At 37.7% G+C, this 23,434-nt stretch overlaps 3 protein-coding genes and 1 pseudogene across 3 annotated transcripts; 1 reads left to right on the top strand and 3 right to left on the bottom strand.

The window, feature by feature from the left end:
* The first annotated feature begins 615 nt into the window (after positions 1-615).
* Positions 616-5,565, top strand: LOC140855334 (peroxidase 57-like; annotated as a pseudogene).
* Positions 5,566-5,782: 217 nt separating this feature from the next.
* LOC140855732 (peroxidase 3-like) lies at positions 5,783-7,759 on the bottom strand. The gene is made up of 4 exons (XM_073252306.1): positions 7,380-7,759; positions 7,112-7,303; positions 6,495-6,657; positions 5,783-6,411 (listed from the first exon to the last, which is right to left on the bottom strand). Exons 1-4 carry the CDS (start codon positions 7,584-7,586, stop codon positions 5,996-5,998), a joined length of 978 nt encoding a protein of 325 aa, XP_073108407.1. The 5' UTR covers positions 7,587-7,759; the 3' UTR covers positions 5,783-5,995.
* Positions 7,760-12,683: 4,924 nt separating this feature from the next.
* On the bottom strand, positions 12,684-14,582 carry LOC105052151 (peroxidase 56). The gene is made up of 4 exons (XM_019851059.3): positions 14,266-14,582; positions 13,995-14,183; positions 13,705-13,903; positions 12,684-13,175 (listed from the first exon to the last, which is right to left on the bottom strand). The coding sequence occupies exons 1-4, from the start codon at positions 14,476-14,478 to the stop codon at positions 12,766-12,768; spliced, it is 1,011 nt and encodes a 336-aa protein (XP_019706618.2). The 5' UTR covers positions 14,479-14,582; the 3' UTR covers positions 12,684-12,765.
* A 6,485-nt stretch (positions 14,583-21,067) lies between these two features.
* On the bottom strand, positions 21,068-22,860 carry LOC105052142 (peroxidase 1). Its single transcript, XM_010932853.3, has 4 exons — positions 22,583-22,860; positions 22,313-22,501; positions 22,066-22,231; positions 21,068-21,706 (listed from the first exon to the last, which is right to left on the bottom strand). Exons 1-4 carry the CDS (start codon positions 22,838-22,840, stop codon positions 21,300-21,302), a joined length of 1,020 nt encoding a protein of 339 aa, XP_010931155.2. The 5' UTR covers positions 22,841-22,860; the 3' UTR covers positions 21,068-21,299.
* Positions 22,861-23,434: the final 574 nt, after the last annotated feature.

Here is a 23,434-nt window from a genome sequence, read left to right as displayed (position 1 = left end):
AGATTCTGGTTAGCGGAAGACTTAGAAGTATCTTTGCTGATGGAACAACCATCACATAAAAATACAATAACAAGGACGGGCGTTATCTTTCTAGGTCAGTACATTGATATTTTTGTAGACTTAGAATTCGCAGTGCGTATGTAAAGCCATCTCATCAAAGCATCTACTATGTTAAATTAATACCTTACTATCCTTCCGTGATGAAAAATCACAATATCTTAATTAGGCAGATTAATTACGTGCAAGTGGAGTTCTCTATCAATGCACTGGCAAAGGCATGCCAAACCCGGCCACTCCCCACAATTTCTCATTTGAAAAAGAATAAAAATTGAAACAAAGGTTAAAACTCTCACTATAATTATTGCTGCATAGCCTAGAATGAACGAGCGCGATCGGATTCATAAAACCATGTGGGCACCTTCTCCCAGCACTGAACTGGCTCTAGAATCCCAAGAAGCACAGAAGTGAAGAGTAAGCAATCCACCTCCCACAACTTCCAGAGAATCACATCGAGTTGATGAAGTCCTCTACCACCCATAAAAGGCTCTCACGCCTCTCTTCGTAGCACTCACCATCTTCCTAACCAAATCGCAGCACAGAACGGCCTGCTCTCAAATGGCTGCTGTCGCCATAGCTCTCCTATTAGCCCATCTTCTCACCACTACTCTCTCTCTAGAAATCCACTTCTATAGAAACTCATGCCCCAGAGCTGAACTCATAGTTAGTCAAGTGGTCAGAAGGCATTTCCAGCAAGACCCATCAGTCCCTGCTGGCCTACTTCGCCTATACTTCCATGATTGTTTTGTTAGAGTATGTTAACTTCTCGTATCATATGTTTCCTCGTTTCTTTAGCTTATCATCCACCTTTTTCTTTGATGGATTGTGATTGGTCAGCGTCCATGTTGCTGCAATAGGGCTGCGATGCTTCAGTTCTTCTCGACAGCACTGATGATAACATAGCAGAGAAGGAGGCTGTAATAACCCAGATTTAAAAAAAAAAAAAAAAGGGACGGAAGGAGACTCCCAAAGGGAGTCTTCTTCTCCGATGAATCCCGATCGGAGAAGAACTCTAGGCCTCTTAGAACTCTAGGATTCTCTATAAATAAGACTCTCCTCTCCCTCACGAGCCTCCACCGGCGACCGTCGAGCCCGATTCCTCTCCTTTTCTCCGTAGAAGCCGCGACAGCCTCTTCTCGTGTTCGTCGAAAATTGAAGGTCGAAGAGGCCACCGGAGTTCAGGTAAGGTTCAATCTTTCTTCCTCTCCCTCTTCTCTTTCTTCCCATGATTTTAGACTCCTCGCCAGCCGTTAGGATCGTCGGAAAATCCATGAACAAGAAGATCCTCTGTTTTTCAAAAAAAAAAAAAGAGCTGCCGGCCGTCCGCTGCTGGCCACCGCCGGCCGAACCCCATCGCCGGCCGTTGTCGGATCTCTAGCCAAGCCATCAGAGCCTGAGCCACGGGGGGGGGGACCTCACGGTCTTTCCCTGTTTCAGCCAAGGGAGGCCGCGGGAAGAAGAAGAAAAGAAGAAGAAGAAGAAAAAGAAAAAGAAAAGAAAAAAGAAAAAGAAAAAGAAAGAAAAAAAAAGATAAAGAGAAAAATAAAAATAAAATAAAATAAAAAGAAGAAGAAGAGAGAAAAATTTTTTCTCTCCTCTCTCTATATTTTCTCTCTCTAGATTCTCTCTCTATTTTCTCTCTCTAGATCTTTCTCTCTTTTTGTGGATTTTATCTCTCTAGAATCTTTCTACTCTCTCTCTGATTGCATTACAGACCCTTGAATATATTTGAATTAAAAATATGATGATTTGAAATTACTCCAAAATTCGTGCGGTAGATCTGATCCCAGTCTGATCCTATTCGAAATTTGTAACACTTGATTCATATTGAGTCACCCTGATAGGACCTCTGATGATCTCGATCATGACTGCCTCATCGGAAGGATACGAAAGTTTCTCTCTCCACTTTCTCTCTCTACTTTCTCTCTCTAGAATTTTCTCTCTCTTCATGGATTTTCTCTCTCTAGAAGTCTTATGGATCAGTGGAAGATCTAGATGCTTAAACAAATCTTAATTTTGATTAATCCTAAGAGAGGTCCTCGATCTGTGTTATTAAGATCGATTATCGGTAATTTTCTCCATATATGATCTTTATATTTGATCAGGGTTATGAAGAGATGGTTGTCTGCAAATGATATCGAGTGAAATATTTTGTTAAAAAATTCATAAATCAAAGAAGAACATTGATTTTTGTGCTTGGATCAGTCACCGATAAAGGTAAGAATCTCTGTACGTGATCATCAATATATATGTTATTTTACCATTGGTTTTATCTCCTTGATTTTGCATCGTTGGATTTGAGATCGATGAATTTGTTATATCTGAGACACTGTTATTTATTTATGTGATTTTGAGTATGAGTATGTTATATCAATATATATGTATCAGCGATTGATGGCATGATTATATGGGTATGACATATTTATTACACTGTAAAATTTGAATTGATTAATGAAGTCAAATATTATAGTTTCATGAAAAATAAAGAGAAAGAGAAATATGGTTTGGACTGACCTTGTCATGTGGAATAGCTTGCCAGGAGCTTATGCTTGGGACAGCCCCTACAGGCTTATGTGTGGGAGAATATGATCCGAGAAAGATCATGAAGAATCTGATCCGAGAAAGATCATGAATAATTTGATCCGAGAAAGATCATGGCCACTTTGATCCGAGAAAGATCATGAATATTTCGATCCGAGGAAGATCACAGAAATCGATCTAAATAAAAGATCGTCGCATGATCTTGGTAGTCCAAAGCCAAAGCCAAAGCCAAAGCTAAAGCTAAAGCCAAAAAGAAAAAGGATTAAAGATGATGTGATAATAGAAGAAAATGGAAAGATAAGTCATGAAACAATCGTTGAATAAAATTGTTTCACTTATTTAACATATGATGATGCATCTCTTTTGATAAAACAGATAATCTATAAATGCTTGCAGTATTCTGGACAGTGAACATCGACTTTTTATGTGTTATTGCCTATCATTATTTTTAGATTATATTATTATATTGGTGTGATATGGAAATTCTTACTGGGCTGTAAAGCTCACACCCCTTCATTTTCTTTTCTTCTCAGAGTTACAGGACGTTCATGATTGGCTATGGCTTGAATTTACGGGTGAGCAGAAGGATAAATAGAGTGTCACAGTACTTGATCAGAGAATTGAAGAAATTTAAATTGAAATTATGTAAGATTTTAGAATTATTACTGAAATTAATTGTTATGAATGTTAAGGTTGTAATGATTTATTTTGGCCTTGCATATTCTTTAGGACTTGCTCTAAGGAGTGTACGGCCATCACATATCCGATTCGGGTGTTGGGGTCGAGATGTGAGAGAGGCTCCTCCAAATCTAACACTAAGAACATTTGATGTGATAGATGGCATAAAGGCTGAGCTAGAGAAGGAATGCAGGGGGGTCGTATCGTGTGCCGATATGCTAGCGCTAGCCACAAGGGATGCGGTGGCGCTATCAGGGGGAGCCGCGTATGCTCTTCCTACTGGGAGGAGGGACGGGATGATTTCTAGAATGGAAGATGTTCACTTACCAAGTCCCACTTTCTCCGTTCAAGAAGCACTAGATGCCTTCAAAAGCATAAATCTTGACTTGTGGGATCTCACTACACTGCTAGGTAAATTGACCTCATTGTAAGTAGTTCAGTAGTTTGCCATAGAACATGGTTTACGTTGATAGAGTAGGGTAGATTATGGTTTTAGGTTGCTTACAGGTAGATCTGATTTAAGGTTGTGATGCGCACTTTTTTGTTTCAAGCCTATAATATAAAACCCCGAGATTTTCTCGAAAAATGTGATACCTTGGATATGTTAACAGATGTTAATCCAACTTTCCTTGCACTGTAATACCTTGAGGTGTATGAATAGCTTGATTCCATTCTTGCTTGCAGGTCCCATACATGTATGATTGGAATTGGCTTTATCTATCTCTTTTTATTATGTTTTCATCATTTCAATGAAGAGCTTGATTAATTTATGATATTTTTGCCTGTATGATTCATCAACAATCTTTTGATTGGCTTGATTTTTTTTTTTTTCGATTTTTAATAGCAATACCCAGGATTTGAACTATAGTCCTTCAGTTGTATTGGTTTTTCAATCTGTGATAAAGGCATCATAACCATCATCATGGAGTCAATTCTGGTTGCACATTTTATTACATAGTTATTATATATATCATGCAGTTATGCTTTTTGTGAAGTTCTCAAGTCATGAGACATGGCATATTGTTCTATAACCCTTGGATTTATTAACTGTCAATTTTTATTTTGATCACAATCTTCCCCGGTAGATTTTATGTATACTGTTATTAGAGTTCCTGTCAGGAAAACATTTAAATAGAACTGTGAGAAAAATTTTTAAACTGTAGATTTACAAGTGCAGGAAGAGTAGTTAAGCATTATGTATGGTGATGAAAGAATGAAAAAAAGCAGGATTGTAGCTTGTCTCATTCTGCTTCCAAAGCCATCCATTCTGCATTGCACTTTTTTTTTTTTTTCATTTTTATTGGAGGCAATTCTGCATACACATTAACCTTTCTCTGTTCCTCAAATTTGGAGTTGATGAAAAGTTTTGGATTCTGTGGCCGTCAGATTTTTGAGAAAAATTGAAGTTCATAACACAAAGGAGTCCTGCATGAAACACTTTGCATGCATGATCATCATCTTTCTATAAAATAACATAGTTTGGCTGATTCTGTTTTTTTTTCCCTTTTCAAATTTAGGTGCTCATAGTGTTGGAATCTGTCGCTGTGGATTCTTCACCGATCGGCTTTACAACTTCAGGGACACTGAGTCAGCTGATCCACAGATTGAACCAAGCTTGCTCGAAACTCTCAAACAGATATGCCCTCCGCATGTTGTAGAACTTGCAAACATAACCAAAGACCCAAAAGTCTCCCTGTGTCAAGTTTCCTCCACTCCTTTTACTCTAGACAACTCATTTTATCTTGGCGTGCTTAATAAGAAGGCAATTCTAAAGCTAGACCAAGAGTTGGCTTTCGCTGATCTCACAGGTAGATTAGCTGCGTAATATGCCAACGATCCAAAATTTGTCAGGAGACACTTTTAGAGTCCTTGATCAAACTTGGAAATGTGGGTGTGCTCGCAGGACAGCAAGGGGAGATCAGACTGAACTGTCGCAGAGTAAATGGTGATACATCCAACAAGTTGAGAAATTCATTGCATCTCATGGTCTGTCTTTATATTCTTAATTATCTCAGCTGGAAGCTCATATTTTTATTATAGTTGCATCTTAATTCATGCGTGAGTTGTAGACAGTGAGTCGAACCATGAGAGTTCCTCCCTCTCACAATATATTGGCATTCAGGCAAACTGTTCTACCTCCTACTCCTGTACTAAAAGCATCCAAGACTTGGAACTATGACAATGGCTCCATCCATTCATGGTTGCAATTTTTTGTCACGCTTGTAGGTTATCCTTCCTTGGAAATTTTTGTCTAAAGGGAAGTCATTAGCTTCACCAACAAAGCTGTGATGCATTTTACTTCTGCCTATGTTCTGGTCTCTTCTTTTCAAGGATTTATTGTGCCAGAGCCTGCTGTTATATAATTGTATCTTATGAGGAGAAGGGAGGAATCTTTTAAGTTGTGCCAGAGAGTGAATGGGTATCTAACGATAGCTTCCATTTGATTAATTTCGAAAGTTCCTCTACCAATCTCCACCTTTAAGCACATAACGTTTGTTACAGTTGCTTGAAAGAACTTTCAGACGATACAGAAATGCTTCATTTGAAATAAGCAAAAAGAACAAAAAAGAAAAAGCACAAATCCTTGCAGGAAGTCTCCTTGGAGACAAATTATTCACCATAAAACTCACAAACCATTGGTTGAAGCGTACTCCTTGGAGACAAATCATTCACCATAAAAATCACAAATCAAAAATGGTCAAACAAAACTTGCAGCCATCTAGCTATTCACGACCGCACAGTTCTTCCTAATTTCACCCGAAGATCCTGTCTTTACCTCAATCCTCCCCATTTTCTCCATAGAAAAAGCAAATTCTTTGAAGAATACTTCAAGAGGACTGCTGACAAGCTCCATGATAGAAGCCTTCGTTGCAGTATTAGTGGTTAGAGCTGCATCAGATTGGAGGAGACCTCTTCTCTTGAGTAAATGTTTGTAGTATCCAAGATCAAAAGTTCTGAAGCTTCCCGGATCCATCTCAACAATCGTTGTCGTGTCATTAGGAACTTTGCACTTGTACTTCTTCAAATTTGCAGCATAAAAGCTATCTAGAGAAGGGTCTTCATCACCTTTTCCAGTGAAATTGTAAAGGCGACTACTGAACGATGAGCAGTGAGAGACACCAATTGTATGAGCTCCTGTTGCGCAGCATATTAGCCTTCATATAATGGAAAAGATCTATGCTATACGAAGCATTAACTACATGCCATTAGCGACTTACCAGACAAAAGTACTAAATCTTTTAAGTCTAGTCCTTTACTAGCGAAAGATGTTTGGAGAGCACTAAAATTAAAAGTTGGGGCTGGAAGGTTTTTCAAGGCCTCTATGGAATTTGAGATCAAACCATCTCTTCGCCCGGTGGGAACATTCCAGAAGGGACCTCCCTGGTGCAATAAGAAAAGAACAGCTTCAATAGTTAAGAAGTTTCAGTATCAGAGAAGTTTCCACAACCGTAGGTAATAAGGAATAAACCTATGGTTAAGTGAAGATTACGAATATCATACGGCCAGCTTTCAAACCTAACATTGATCCTATAACTTTGTGCCAACTTCTTGTACAAGGCCAACTTCAGGCAAGAGAATGGCCGAGCAAATTGCTTGACATGCCCTACTGGTTAGTTCAGACTCTTGAAACCAACTAGTACCTTTAAGGTCCCTTATACTTGAAGGTCAGGCAAGAAAGGTAGATTTGGCATCTTGCATTCATCTCTATGGCACAAATCAAAAGTCAATAGAGCTGATTGCATTTCCTAATTATTAGATGAAGTTTCTTCATAAAAATGTAAGCCAAAAATAAGAAGGAAAGCAGGAAAAGACCAGCCAAGTATAGGTTCCTTACTGTGACAACAACAGAATCTCTTGCAACCAGGGCAAGAATATCGGCACATGAAACAACACCCGGGCATTCTGCTTCTATTAAGCTCTTGACTCTATCGATGAAATCGAAACCACGAATGCTTAGATTTGGGAATGCTGATTTCTCTGCTTGATTCTTGCTAGTGGAGTTAATCAGAACAGAAGCATCACAACCCTGGAACAAAAGAGAATTAACACACAGCTTATACTACCATATGGAAGTAAGAATTGTGCTGCATGCATTTACATACCCTGACAAAGCAATCATGGAAGTGCACCCTAAGAAGAGGAGCAGCTAACGATGGTGCATGAGGTATATGTTTCTTAACATAGTCGAATATAATCTTCTCAGCCTTTGGACAAGTCTCATCATAGAAACCCAACTTGAGATCAGCATTTGCACAAAATAAACTCAACGCTACACATATCACAAAACACTGGATGCTTGTCTTCCTCATTGCTCTAAGTAAAGATAAATCGCAAAACTTGATCAGTAGTTGAATGCAAAAGGGCCTTGCTACTCTCTTTATGTTCTATGTGCTTCAATAGAACTCAACATCCAGAGATTTATAGGCCTCCCCTCTGTTTTTTGTCCATTAGCGTGTTGCAGTTTTCTTCATGAGAGCAGATGCTGTCCTATTAGCTGAGAGCGAGCTTCTTTGGCAAAGTTGGGTATATAAGGTCTGATCCGTGGACCAGTCTTAGGTGTCTCACTCACTTTTGTTGTGGGGTCTTCAAGTAAATGTATTCATTATATGTTTTCGGTAGATATCTAACTTCAAAAGAAATCAAGACTTCACCCACTCCTTTTCGTAGAACTGAAAAATGCACTCTTTTGGTTTATGATTGAACTGGTGGCACGTGAGCAGTGTTTTGGTTAAACCAACTGGTCTTCGTTAGCTGGCCCTTTTTCCTATTATGTTTGTCATCTATTAATGGGATACGACCTTACCACATTACAGATCATGTGTCTGTCTAATTAATCTACCATTGTCACTATCATTACAGATCATGTGTAACTCTACTGATATGCAAATTGTGTGCACGCCAAGTTCGTACCCACTTCACAAGGGATACAATTTTGTATTTCAACACTAAATTGGTTAGGATTGGGCCATGCTAACTATGATTCTCCATAAATTCAAACCTTTTTTTTTTTATCCCTTTTTGTTTCTCTCTTTCGGTGCAATTAGTAAGATACATCATGCAACATACCATACTGAATTGGACAGTATGGAGCGTATCGTACTGATTCGGTGCCAAGACATATTAATGTGGGTGAATGGCCTCCTTACTAGATGTACCGATGTGATAACAAGATGGCACCGTTAACCAAGATGGTATATCTTAGATCAAACTATTCTCTAATGAAAGCATTGGACCTTGTCCATTGCAGTGCCACCATTATACTACAGCAAGCTTAAAAGCACTGGTGCTGATTTTAAGCTTGATAATAATATAATAGTGGTAGTGCTATTGGCAGGGAAAATTACAAGTACTTCTACAATTTTAGTACTTAATCATTGCTGAAGTAAATTGTGGAATAAGGCATGACATTGTTTTGGTAAAAAATGTAGGATTAAATTGGTTTTTTTCTTTAGAACGTGATCATTTAATAAATTAGAGAAGTTGGTAGTTAGACCGCAAACATGATTTGCTTGTAAAGCCTGATATCGAATCCTCCTTAGGTTTATTCTTGCCTTGTTAATGTGGACATACAGATCCAGGGGGATGGAATGTGAGTTTGGCGTGATCCAAATCTAAAAATTTTAAATTCTTGGAGTAGTTGGCATGTGACCTGATCAACAATTATACCACGTTTAGGAACATGATAGCGATCTCTCTTTGCATGACTCTGCTTAGTTTTTAGTTGCAACTAAAACAATATCAAATGTGGGATCTCTCCTTTTGACGCATAAACAAATCTGCATTGGAAAATTTTTACGAAACGGACTTCCTCGGTAGCTGGCGCAGTACACCGGAAGTGCATCACCGACAGCGGGCTGGTACGATCCCTTGCTAATTGAGGCAAGGCTGAGGGGAGCTTTCTTAGGATATCTTGGTCTGCCCAAGGATTTGGATCTAGTCTAAATGGAATGGGATGAATGTGGGATAGAGAGTGTAAATAGCCTCTACAAATTTTTTTATTAAAATAATTGCTTGATAGCATGACCCACTTGACTACTAGTTTGCATCAAGCGAACATGGAAAAATGCTAAAATAATAAAAATATTTTATAAGTAGAAGAAAATTGTGCAAATTTAAGCTAATTTGAAAGGGTCAATAATATATATTAAAGCTTAACACTCCTCCCTCAGAAGTCATATGTGTCTCGACCAAGCACCGGATGAAAAATAATGACTAAGATGAGTCAAGACATTATCGAGATAATTAAATAATAAATGATTGAAATGCACCCAGATAATTAAATAAATAGTTGAGTATTTATTCAATTCAACCCAAAAATTTTAACTACTAAAAATGTCAACAATATATACCATAATAATTATGTACGATCTATAATGGGAAGCCTGTTTACCATGCCTATTTGAAGTGGCCTGACTAGCCAAAAAATCTTACTCAAATATTATACAACTATATGAAACTTTTTAATTACTTGGAGGGGGCATTTTCAAATATTTGAGCTCTCTGAACACATGAGTCATATTAGATGGATTCTTTTGGGTTTTTTCCTTGATTTCTGCAATCCTTTTCACCTTCAATGATAAATTCTTTGAACACTGAGTGTATATTGTTATCTCAAGAAAAAGTCATATCAGATGGATATTCTTTCCTTCCTTTTTTTTTGAAAAAAAAAAAAAGAAAAGATATCTAATTTCTTCGCCCTTTACCCCAACGAATCCCATATGATGCATAATGTTTACTTGGCCTTGGATAGTCGATAGAGTATCAACAAATGCACAAATTTTAAGAAAAACCAACTAGAAAAATTAGGGTTCACTGTAAAGATTAGTCATGAAAATACTTGCATAATTTGCTCTAGAATAATTCTTGTTCCAGAATGATGATGGTAAGAGCAGTACCGTTTTGAGTCCGACTAACGTAAAGCCTGTTAATCTGTCATTATAGTTAAAAGATTTTCACTTCAATTAATCCTAGCTACAAAAGTGGAATTTCCACAAAATATAGTATACTAATTTACTTTGCGTGAAAGGTTTCATTTGAAAGTTTATGGTAGGCTTTCTTCCTTCAAGCCAGACACTCTGTTGAAATAATTCCCCCTTCGCTTACCACGGCCAACCACATTTGTTAGTACAAGTTTAGAACGACGCACTTGATCTGTTGCAAGGTCTAGAAGGAAGTGAAGTACATGATCTACTACTACCAATTACGATCAGATCATGAGATTAGGTGAATGAGTGAATTTTAGTCGCTTTCGCTCATATGATGTGAAAGGCCAACTATGATCAGATTATGAGGTTAGGTTGAGTGAATTTTAGCTGCTTTCGCTCATATGATGTGAAAGTATGAGATCAGATGGAACACATCAAAGTCCAAAGCAGTCAACTGAACATTTCTAAAAAGAAAAAGAAACGGTACTAGAATAATGGCTGGGAACAGGGGTAAACTTTATCAGGGTTTGGGTTTAGGTTTAAGTATGTTGAAGCAGAGAAGCACATTAAACATGAAGATAGTGGTCTCTCAGATTGGGTTGGATTTTTCTTAGTTGTGGTTGGATTTTTAATGCTATCTATTACAATCTCAGCATCGTAGAACAAGTCAGTTTCGATTCCAAATGTGTTATTTCTTAGATTTAGGATCTATTTGGATGTTGGAGTCTAAAATTTCATAGAATTCATTGGTTGGGCCAGCATAATTAGTAAAAATCAGCCTGGATAAGGTTGATTAACAAATACCCAAGGGTTGAGCCTTTATCCTTACGATAGGATTTGGACCGGCCCACTCTAAAGGTTCATCAGTATTTGTGAATACAAGTTAACCAGGCTGATTTTTTCTAGTTCTGCCAATCTAACTCATGAATTCGTTGAGATTTTGAGCCCAAACATCTAAATAAGTGCTTATTAGGATAAATTTGCTCCATTTTGACTGGACATATAAAGAGCTAGTTGGTGGATAAGGATATGAATGGGCTGGATTAATGATGAGCACATAGTAATCCTCTGAAAGGTTGCTTGTCAATGGGCTGGACTAAGCACCAGGCAAAATTCCTATCAAACATCTTACGCTAGGGACTTGGCTTAGCTCGAGGCTAGAAAGCAATCCAGACCATAGCTTGAAGTGAATTTAGGTCCCATATTTGTCTGATTGGTATCAAATCAAGCTTAATTCATGTTGATCCAAATCTTAATTTTAGCTTTCATTTGATCAAATCGGGGAGAAAAAAATCATTCTTGCCATTCATTCGGTATGTCGCTCCAAAAAAAAAAAAAAAGATAAATTTTTATGAAATCTTGAGAGTATGTATTGCCCATTTTATTTTCTTAAAATCCGATTTATAAAACTATAGTACAAGAGCTCTATTTTCAACTGAGATTTCTCTTTACAAATTTTAATTAAATTCAAGAATTTTTCAGTAAACAAAATTATCAAAACAATCTAGAAAACCAGATCTTTACTCTTATATTTTTTTTTGTCTTTCATCATATAGCTAACTTGTCCGCGAATGATATATCTTGGTCAAATATCTTGACAAGACGTTTCAGAGCCTCAAATGACCTCGAAGTGCAATATCATGGCCTAATATACATACATGTGAAGTTGTCACAGCATACATTTCATTAAGACATCCTTTTTTCTTTTGGGAAAAAACGAAAGGATGCCGATTTATTGTCTCCAGATTGCTTGTCTCACAAAATAACTTTTGATGTGGATCTTGCTTTCAGCTCTCACCGAGACCTATCTAACCGGTGTACTTAGAGGATTGCCATCAAGACTCTATCGGGATTCCATGTGAATTTCATTTTAATTTCACCCCTAATTTATAATGGACTCATAGGTTGAAATTACCAAATTACGAGGAGCCGATATTAATTTATGTCTGATTGCTCTACATATAGCCCATTGAACTGTATTTTCTAAATGAATAAGAGTCGATCCAAATTGATCTTGTAACAATATCTTTTACAGAATGAATATATTTTTCAAATAATTCATATCATCAAATATATCTATTTTAAATTTTATTCCAATCAAATGATCTGCAGCAGTCAATATATCTCATGATAACAAAAATCTATCATTTTAAGATATATCTGGATTCAGTCCCCGGTACATATCTTGTCAACCAATCCTTCCTAATTTCTCTTAGGTTAATTGGATAGCTTGGCAACTGATAACCGCAAATTGGACCAGCCTAATGATCGAAACAGGAAAAGACTAAAATAAGGCTTGAATAGCCCTTTGGCCCGCCCTTTACATTCATGGTTGTGTCGAAGTCCTGGACTCCATTAAACTAAAAAGTTGTTCTATTTTTTTTTTCCAAGCGCCCTGCTCTGTCCTCGGTTTGAGACCAAACAAAAGATATATTTTATTCCACGCTTATAATTGCTAAATAATATTTAAACTACACAATCTCAAAGTAAGCAGTTTCTTTTAGAGTAACAACACACTCCATAGATACTAATTACCTTCCACAGCCACAATGGATTCAAAAGACTAGCTATTAACTAAAGCGCACTGCTTTCTAATTTCCCCTGCCTTGCCTGTGAGCACCCCAATCTGTCCCATCTTCACCATTGACACGCCAAAGTCGAAGAAGAAACTAGACTTGGGTGAATCGAGCCGAGAGTAGACATAGTCTCTCGTCTCCTTGTCCTGAAGGAGAGCCTCATCAGAGTGGAACAACCCCCTTCTTCTCACGACTAACTTGTAGTACGTGGTATCAAACGTTGTGGAGCTCCCTGGAACCATTTCCACCGTCGTAGTCTCATCCCCGGGCTTACATTGGCTCCTTAGCTTGATAGCATACTTCGGATCTAAAGTTGGGTCGGTGTCACCTTTTCCAGTGAAGTTGTAGAGTCGTCTCTCAAAGGAATAACAATGAGAATTTCCAATTGTGTGAGCTCCTGAATAAAAAATTGGCCATGTTATTTGTCACTAGGAATATTGCTTCTAATCATCATAGTAACAATATTTATCAAAGTTTTCTTTTACCCTCTGTTTTTCAAAAACAATCTAGCACTTCAATTTTAGCGATATTATAAGATGAATCAAGTTACAATCTAATACTGTTAACTAGGCAATCGGGTCCACAAGCTTTAACTAATAGGAAAAAGATCGATAATGTACATCAGGCTTACCATCTCCTCTCACGTGCGACCTGGATTACACGTGTGGAGGGACGACAATGACCGGAGCCAATCAAGATAATAAATACGTTAATTAAATAAATACATGAAGAGATCTCCAGCAAACCTGAGCTCAGGACATCATGTGCACTAACCAATTAATAGGGAAAGCGTGAATGATACATAACAGGCTTAACAAATGCAAGAGTTATGTGATGCGAATATTCTCTATGTTATGTTGATATTACGGTGTGTGATCTAATTTTGTGGTCCATCCTAGAACTTCCTTTGCTGACACAAACAATACCTGATAAAATTGCCAAGTCCTTTGCACTTAAACCCTTTGCAGCAAAGGACGCTTTCAGCTGAGTGATCTCAGCATAAGGAGATGGTAAATTAGCCAAAGCCTCAGAGGCCACGGACACAAGCCCATCCCTCCTCCCCGTGGGGACCTCCCAAAGGTTGTTGCTCGCCATCCAAGACCCTTTTCCAACTGAACGGGTGGCCTGAACCAGAGCAAACTATTTCTGTCAATATAACTAGCCCTAGAACATGCAAACAAGCAATCTGAGAACAAAAGAACAGCTTCAAATGTACCAAGGAGACAGCATCCCTTGCTGCGAGAGCTACGATATCAGCACATGAGACAATCCCTGGACATGCTTTCTCTAATGCTTCCTTTGCTGCATCAATGACATAAAATCCATCCAGGCTTTGGTTCGGCATTGCATCCTTCTCTGCTAAATTAGTCTTAGTGGAGTTCAGTAGTACCGAGCCATCGCAACCCTGTGGCAAGTAAAAACACTTGCAAACATTATCTCAGTGCAAATATTTAGTTAAGAATGGAAGCATATTAAAATCTCATTACCCGAACAAAGCAATCATGGAAATGGAGCCTTAATAGTGGGCCGGAGACTGTTGGGTCCTGAGAAAAGTAACCGGCCACGGCCTTACGAACTATAGCCTCAGCGTATGGGCATGAGTTTTTGTAGAAGCCAACCTTCAAGGCTTGGGCATTGGCTGAGTCAAGAAGGAAGAGCACGGAGGCTAACTCGAACAAAGACCTTAAGAAAAGCCTCATGGCCGTCTTTCGCAGTGGTGACAAAAGCTTTGAGAACACTGGAACGTGAGCTGTGGCTTGAAGCCAGTGAACCACCTATTTATAAGTGTTGGCGGGCTCGTGGTCTCTAGATTGGGATGTTCTTTGACGTTTCTTTACCACACCATTTTTCATGCGCATTGCTATGAAATAAATATCTATGATACGCAACAAGAATAAATTAATACATCACACATCACCGCGTCAAGGCTAGGGTCTCCGCACCCTGCCCATCAGCCGCCAACTATTAGGGCCCACCTAAACGTGTGGAGCAAGGGGCTGGGGCCGTGGTGCTATAAACCCTTATAATGTACGCACTATCATGCTAATGCATGTCATCAATCACGGTGGTATTTTGTGATCCAACAAATTAGCTGGTGAATCAGATCCACCGTGAGTCTAGGATAAAATGAAATTTTTTTTTTTAAAATATATTTATATTAAACGATTCCATCCTAGATTGATGATGGATCTAATTGATCCATCTAATATTTTCTCTTGTGAGCCAATTATCAAGACATATACATGATGAATGGAACTCATACCCGAATATCTCGAGTGTTTTAGTGATAGAGAGTGTGCACCATCATGTCCGCGGTGCATACAATGATTTGTCCATATGGTGGTACATGCCGCATTTGGAGTCATTACATGGAAGCCAGCTCATGGAGTCGAATTTTTTTTATGACAAGGCGCGTGGTTGCCACGCACTGGAGTAGAAAAATATTTTATGACAAAGGCGCGTGGCTGCCACACGCACTGGTGTTTAATATGGGCGATTGCGTGTGGTTGGTAAATGGAACGGCCAATGGCCCGAGGATTGGGTGGCGTCACCCCTTACGTCTTTTTAATATTAGTTTAGTGTTTGAGCGCGTGGCCGGCACATGGATTTGGACTTTTGCATGCGATGGCGTGCGATGACCGTTGTCTGCATGACGTTGGTCTACATGGTTGAGTATAAATTAGCCCGAACGTTTTCATCAGAAACGGACTCCAAGTTCGAAGAACAAGAGAATAAAGCCAATTTTTGCAGCATTCAAAGTACTTGGATGAGCTGTACTCCCAGAATGTCCATCCATTTGAGAAAAAAAAAGGGTGAGGGAAAGTCGAATGCTTTAGAAAGTTAAAGTAACAATGATATTATAATCACTCTGCGGGCGAGCTAATTAATTTATTGGATTAATGCCTGCTTCAACCTTGCCAAGCATGTACCATAATGTGATCTGTAGTTTCTTGTCACTCAATGGCAAAAATTTCCACTAAATGGACTCTCATCTCGGATCTCAGACTTGTTATATAGTTTTTGATTTTTTTACTAATAACTTAGCTGCTAAGTAGGCTACTGATGGTACATTGCGTAGGGTTGCATATGGAACGTGAATTTCTAGCCCAGATTCCTTTCAAATTTAGAACTTCGGTAGTAGGCTTTGGATGTTTGTCATCAGGTCGGGGTTAAAGATGGTCCAATATGGGGCTACATATGATGATGGGCTGCACTTTGACAATTGGCTGTCACCGTGTCAAACAAGCAACTTGACGTCTTTGTACGCTTTTCACAAAGTAGAATCTAAAGCTTGAAGAAATTGCTCCCCAGATGGACCTGAATCGGATGTTTTAGGACACTACACTTTTTATAGTTCTAGCATCAAGCTTTTCCTTTCTTTTCCCCTCCAAAATGGTGTAGTTTGGAAAAGCCTACATTTTGCATTTATTTAGGGTCTATTTGAAGATTGTGGGACTCCATTTCATAAATAGGCTACAAGTGGATGGAGTCCAGGCTTTACTAGATCCGAGCTTAATGCAATTGAAATTTTGATGCAACATCTAGATCCAACTTAATGTACTTGGAAATTGTCTTAACCTGCATTGAGTTGACCATTCTATTTTCAAAATTTGATCAAGAAAATAGATCAGGTTAAATTGGGCCATACCTAAACCCTACTCTGCATTTCAGGCTTGAGCCAAGATTGTCTTTAGAGTTAAGGTAAATGTCAAGGTAAAAAATATTTTGATATCAATAAATATTTGTTAGTTTTTATTAAGTTTTATGTGGATACCAAATTATAGTTTTGTGAAGTTTGGTATGCAATCAATTTTTTTTGTGCGATGGATCTTGCTCCTACACTATACCCAGTCCTTACTCATAATGGTTGAAGTAGTGCACATCGAGTTGAAAATCCTTTTGAATCAACTCTAAATTTTCAGGCTTGAGTCAAGGTCACCTATGGAGTTAAGATAAATTTCAAGGTAAAGAATCATTGGATATCAATAAATACTTGTTAGATTTGGTTAAATTTTAAATGGATAACAAAATAATATATGTGCGCTATGAACTAGCTAGCTATCCTAACAAATCCATTAAAACACGTGGCAATTGTAGCTATCTTAGCTTAGCATAACTCATTGATGTATAGTCTGACTATCTACATGTGTGTCTATTTAAACTTTTTACTTACATTAATATGTCTATTTTTGGGCCAGGTTTGATATTCTTGAAACTTGGACGTACCAAATTCATGTTATTTCATGCAACATATTAAGTCAGATTGGACAGGGGTCTGCTCAAAATCGAAAAATCTAAGCCTAAGTCCAAACACAAGTAGTGTTTAGATTTAAATGGTATGACCCAATATTGGTTAGGATCATATCCGGATTTTATTAGGGCCAACATCTAGCTGCATTTCAACAAAATTCAAGCCATTTTGCAGCCTGTTCTTGAACTTTCATGCGTTTGGTTCCCTGGGATTTTTCAAAGCACTTTAGTGATGTACCCAAAATATACAGGCCTTTTTCCGCCTAGAAGCAATAATACATACGAACAATTTAAGCAACCCTTGCAAACGCTACCTTGATGTGATGCTGATCTGATTCTCCTCGCCTAGGTGTGATGGTTAAAGTACATCAAATCAGGAATCTTATTAAATTTGCGGTTCTGCCAGACATAAAGCCATATATCTTAAGGGACAGCGAGAGAGGATGTTGTTATTTTACCACCTGTATTTTGGTCCATTCAATAAAAAATTATCACATCATCTATTATTAAAAAAATATATTATTATTTAAATTTAATCAAAAATTTTAAATAAAAAAAATTTTACTATTAATTATGATTGACTGGCTAATAACTTTTGCTATTTAAAAAAAAAATTATTTTCTTGAATATTGTGATGACTTTTTATTGAATGATCTAAGATACATGCGGTAAAATAGTTTTAACCAATAATTTTTCAAACCATAAGGTCATGGTAACATTAAAATTTTGTTTGTCGTATCTGGTTAGGCCTCACAACTAGTCGGTCATGATGAAATTAGCTAAGGATATCCGCGTGCGCCACAAAACTATCTTGCAAAGTTTTAGCCAAAAAACTATAATAATAATAATAATAATAATAATAATAAAAGCTATCATGCAAACAACTCTGCCTTCCATCCTGATTTGATGGAAAAACCAAAATGTTCGTTTAAGGTGTTGATTAACTGGTCCATAAGAAAACCAGGACCTAAATTTTCATTTTGAGTTGTAAAAGAATAAGACTATTCATATAAAAATTTTCAGGGCAGCCTTTCTAAGCCAAACTTTGAATATGTTAATCAACATTGCTAACATTGATTAATTTTGTTAACTTACTCTAATTTTGGTGACACATCAATTCTGTAATCATGTTAATAAAATTTAGGTTAATCATTTGTTATAGCAACAAAATTTGCAGTTAGTACTTATCTTCTAGCCAAGGCATCTGCTTTTGTTTATTTTCTTTTTTTTTAAACTTTTTAATTGCTGTTGCTCCGAAGAAAAGAAGATAAAATCAGTCAAGAATCGAGCTGGAGCTCTGTGAGGGATCAAATTGATGAAATCTGCTGACAATCCTACAAAAAAAATTCCTAAAACTAGTGGGAGATCTTTCGATTTAGGAATCTCAGATACTTAAGTCAGTTGGAGCCTGAGAACGAATAGTGGAAAAGAAAAAAGTAGAGAGCAAAAAAAATAGATTGGAGTGGAGAAACTCGGATTCTTTTCAACAGAGAAACTAAAAAGAGTTCATTAGAGTCTTAGTTTTGTGAGTCATGATTTACCTCCCGAAGAGATCCTTGCCCCTCCTTATATAAAGAAGCTCGCTAGGTCATTAGGTCATTGAGAGAGTTTGTTAGACCATTAGTAACCACCTGCTTCGAAAGATCTTATTTATTAAATAGTTATGGATAATTGACCTAGTTTGTTAAGAGTTTGTTACAACAAAATAGTCAGTTGTGGAGAGGTTGTCTTATATGGAGAATAGCTATAATATGGTTGGAGGATAGCTAGCTTGTAGTACATCTGATCATGAGAGAGAGATCGGTGGAAAATCGATGTTTGCTTAAAATGAGCTGACTCATAGATCGGCAAACGTAGCTTCAAGTCGGTAATCATCTGACCTAATTTAGAGTAGTGCTAGTAGTCATTGGATGATTAACTGATGTGATATGATGTTTCAGCTGTAGATCGATAAAATATGGATATCTTTTGATGCTGCCATATGGTTAGAGGTCAGTTAGATACACCAACAATTGTGAAATGATTTTGCATTACTTTTAAAATAGTTTCTGTTATGGAATATAAATTAACTCATATTGTTAAAAGTTTTTTAAAAAAATTATAACTGGGATGAGAGAAAACTGGGCAGAACTTGGGAAAGGATTATTATATAAAAAGGAGTTGTAGCTTAATATATGCATTAGAAGGATGAGCTGCATTTGCCAACAACTGTTCTTTCAGCATCTTGGCTGTCTCCATACGAGAGATCTGGCGTTTGATTGGGACAGTGGCAAACAACTACCATATTGCTACTATAAATTACATATTGCTTATGTGTCTTCGAAGGCTAGTAGTAGATGCTTCTTTGTTTTTTTTTTTTTTTTTGAATAGATCGTGGTAGGTACTTGTTAAAACGCCGACATCAAGAAGAAATTATTAGATGGACTATGTCATCATCTGGAGTTCGGTTTAGATGGTGGCAAATAAATACCATATTGCTTATATAAATTTTTAATAAAAGAACTCCTTTTATCTTGGCACAGTGCTTCCGCGTCTTGGAAGGCTGGTGGCAGGTACTTGTTAAAATAGGCATCAAGAAAAAATTATTAAGTGGACCAATCCAGTTGACTAGTTCAATTGTCGGTTGCGACATTACCCTCCCTCGCATTTAAACTATTCAAGATCAACATAGAGATGAGAATCCATCCTATCATTCAGCATACATGTGCCTCGATATCTAGACTAGTCCATTAGATCTGGTCCATATAAGAATTTCTCAACACCAAGACTATTAGCCTATGCTACCAATGAAGAAGCCTCGTTCTTGACGCTTTGGCGAGAAAAGGTCATAGAGTTTAAGCAAAGTTCTGATCCGATCAGAGAAAAGAAAAATATCTTTCAACTTGTTTAACTAAAATCTCTAAAAGACCGAATAAGAGGAGAATTCACAAAAATAGAGATCAAGTCATTTTTCTCTCTTTTTTTTTTTTATTGATAAAAAATATGATATATACCCTCTATCTATAGTAACAAGATCCGTCCATACACATATTAGGTTTTTTAGTTCTAAAAAAATTCTTTTATCTAAAATGAATATATTTAGTAGAAATAATTTTGAAAAAACTGAAACCTTTTAGAAAGCATATCCCGACTTCTATATCAACTGTCTTTTATCATTCCATCATGATTCATTTTTTGGATTGAAAGCTATACTCGGTTAAAATCATATGTGAAATAAAAATTTTCAAGTTGACCGATCTGTTTCGAGGCTCAAAGGAAAGAATTTCATCTTGATCGCTAGGAACACCACCCTCTCACACCGTAGATTTCAAAAATTATTTTTTTTTAAAAAAAGATCATTTTAATCGGACATCATATTATCAAGTCATCGCCTCTTAAAATTTGGCACGTGATTCGGCTTCTTGATGTGACGGATCCTGCTTCTAAATTTTGTCCAGCTCTATTTATAATGACCGACGTGATCCATATTGAGTTCTCATAGTTGTAAAAATGATCCACATCAAATCTGGTGATCCTTATGGATAGTAGCAGTGGTCAAAATGGTCCACATATTGAGTTTGATGATCTATTTAGATCAATTGCTCTCTTTTTTTTTTTTTTAATTAATAATGTTCATGTCCTCGGAATTCAAACAACTCTCCTTAATCATCTTCTGATGCCGTATTTTAGTATGTTAACACACCCCGGACGTTGCTGCTTCAATTGTGCTGACGACATGTTCACGTCTTTGGAATTCAAACAACTCTCCTTAATCATCTCCTGATACCGTATTTTAGTATGTTAACAAACGCCGGACGTTGGCTGCTTCAATTGTGCTGACGACTCCATGCTTTCTTAGACCAACTTCAGAAAATGCAACGCAAAAGAAAATATTGAAGTGGTTTTTTTGTTTTCTTTCTTGTCTGCTTATGTTGGAGCTGTTAAGACTCAGGAGACACGGGTATACAAGAGAATAAATTAGATGGACGGCAACTTGAGCGTTAGAAGGCAGCTGGAGATTTTTGATTAAAAGACTTCAAACAATGCAATCCAGTAATAGGACGAGCAAAGTGTAAATCTTAATAATATCGATTCCATTACTGTTCAAGTAAATGGATACACAACCAACCGGAACAAATTATCAAACAGAGCAGAGGATTAGAGAAACTCTGCCTTATTGCAGCCAATTCCTTTCAGCAACCTTGGGATCCAAGGGGCTGAACTCGAATTCCTAAGCTTATTAAAACTAAACGGCACAACGAAAGTTTCTGACATTTTGATCACACCTGGTCTAGTTAACAAAGGCACATCTTTTCCTTATCTCACCTTGGCCGTGCGTGAGGACTTGAATCCTTCCCATTTTAACCATGGACTCGGCAAAATCTTTGAAGAACTCGTCTGGCGTCGCCATGACCTGGCGTTCGATGTATGCTTTAGTCTCAGGGTTATCAAGGAGAGTGTCGTCAGATGTGAAGAGACCTCTCCGTCTGGCCACGCCTTTGTAGTAGCCCAAGTCAAAGTTGAAGGCGCTCCCAGGATCCATTTCCACCCGGGTTGTGTTGTCATTAGGCTTACATTCGCACTTCAACTCCGGTACGTAGGTCGGATCGATCGTCGGGTCCAAGTCGAGATGGCCGGTGAAGTTGTAGAGGCGATCCGAGAAGGATGAGCAAAGTGAATGCCCAATGGTGTGCGCACCTGATTGCAATAAAGAAACCAGAAGTTGGAAGTTGTTTTGGCTATCAACCAGTGGAGATGCCTCCTGAGTTTTCCATAATTTCTGAACTTTATCAAATGTAAAAGTTATAATTTTTAAAGACTAGTGCATGCAAGGTTAAGGCGTGTGTTGGATTGCACCCTCACTCCAGAGTTTTGCTGGGTTTTCATCCATTCTAGTTCTTTGGAAAAAAAAAAAAAAAAAAGAAAAAGAAAAATGTAGTATGAAAGGTTTAGTTTAGATAAGTAGGTTGGATTTTATTTTTTTCCCCTTTTTTTCAAGAAACTGTGCTTGAATTATTTATAATCAACTTGAGATGCAGCACCAACGTCGAATTTACCTGATAGAACTACAAGGTCCTTGGCAGTTAAACCTTTTTGGATAAAGGTGGTAGCCAGAGTACTGAAGTTTGCGGTTGGTGGCTGCAGGTTTCCCTGGGTATCGTTGGCTACTGATCTGCTTCCATCCCTTCGGCCAGTCTCTATTGCATAGTATGGTCCATAGGTCTGGAAAAGAAGATCACTGAGAATCAATCAAGTGTCTTAGTTATGGTTAAACTATTCTACTCATAAGAACATAAATCTTACCAAATGCACCGAATCCCGAGCGATCATAGCCAAGATGTCTGCACAGGAGACGATTCCTGGACAAGCGATCTCCAATTTAGCCTTGATGCCATCAATCACATCGTAACCTCGGATGGGTAGATTTGGAGGTGCATCTTTCTCAGCAGGGATGTTATTTGTAGAATTCAGTAAAAGGGAGGCATCACATCCCTTCACAGAGACGATAATCTTGTTGTGAGGAGAGATTTATCCAAAACAACATGCATGTCAAATGAGATTTAAGTTACTTACATGGACGAAACAATCATGGTAATGCATCCGCAGGAACGGTCCGGTAAGAAATGGTGCATTTGCTATGATCTTGGTCATTTCTTCGAAAACTATAAATTCTGCATAGGGGCATGAGTTTTTATAGAACCCATACTCCAATTGTGCTCCCGTCGAGCCTATGAGAAGGAGTGCGAGGGCCAAAGGAACCATGGGCCTAAAGAGAGCAACGTAAGACATCTTTTTTGCAGACCAAACTATGGAAGAATCCTCTGTGTGCATGGCTGAATGCGACCGGACATGGTATCTATTTATAGTCGAGTCTCAAGCATCGGAACTGCCGTGGAAATGGTGAAAACTTCTTTAATTAAACACTAATTAAGTGGTATCTTGATTTGTTAACCAAGTGGGGTTGGGCTGGGAACGGTTCGCCTTGAGGGAAAAGGGTTGACTTGTGACTTGGCCATGCTGCAAGAAGTAGACATATGGAATGCAATACTTTGAACTACTATATCTCAATGAGTAATATAGAATTACATCGAAAAAAAAAAGAATGATGTAGAAGGAACAACTCATCCAAGTGTTAATCTATATGTGATGATTGAATTTGTAAGATCAACAACCGCAAATCCTCTTAACATAATAGAACTCGGGGGTGGTTACACCTCCCATTTCATCAAGAAAACAAAAAACTGCAGGTCCATTTGTGGAGGAAAGATCCAGAATTATTGTTAATGTATTACACCTCCCATTTCATCCAAAAAACAAAAAAAAAAAAAAATGAAAGAAAACTGCAAGTCCAGTTGTGGAGGAAAGATGCAGAATTACTGTTAATGTATACAATGGTCTTCAAAGTATCTTAATATTCACCTAATA

This window comes from Elaeis guineensis, chromosome 2, assembly GCF_000442705.2.
Source record: "Elaeis guineensis isolate ETL-2024a chromosome 2, EG11, whole genome shotgun sequence".
Classification (NCBI taxonomy): Eukaryota; Viridiplantae; Streptophyta; class Magnoliopsida; order Arecales; family Arecaceae; genus Elaeis; species Elaeis guineensis.
Note: the sequence above shows the minus strand (reverse complement) of the source record. Positions and strands in the feature narration are given on the sequence as shown.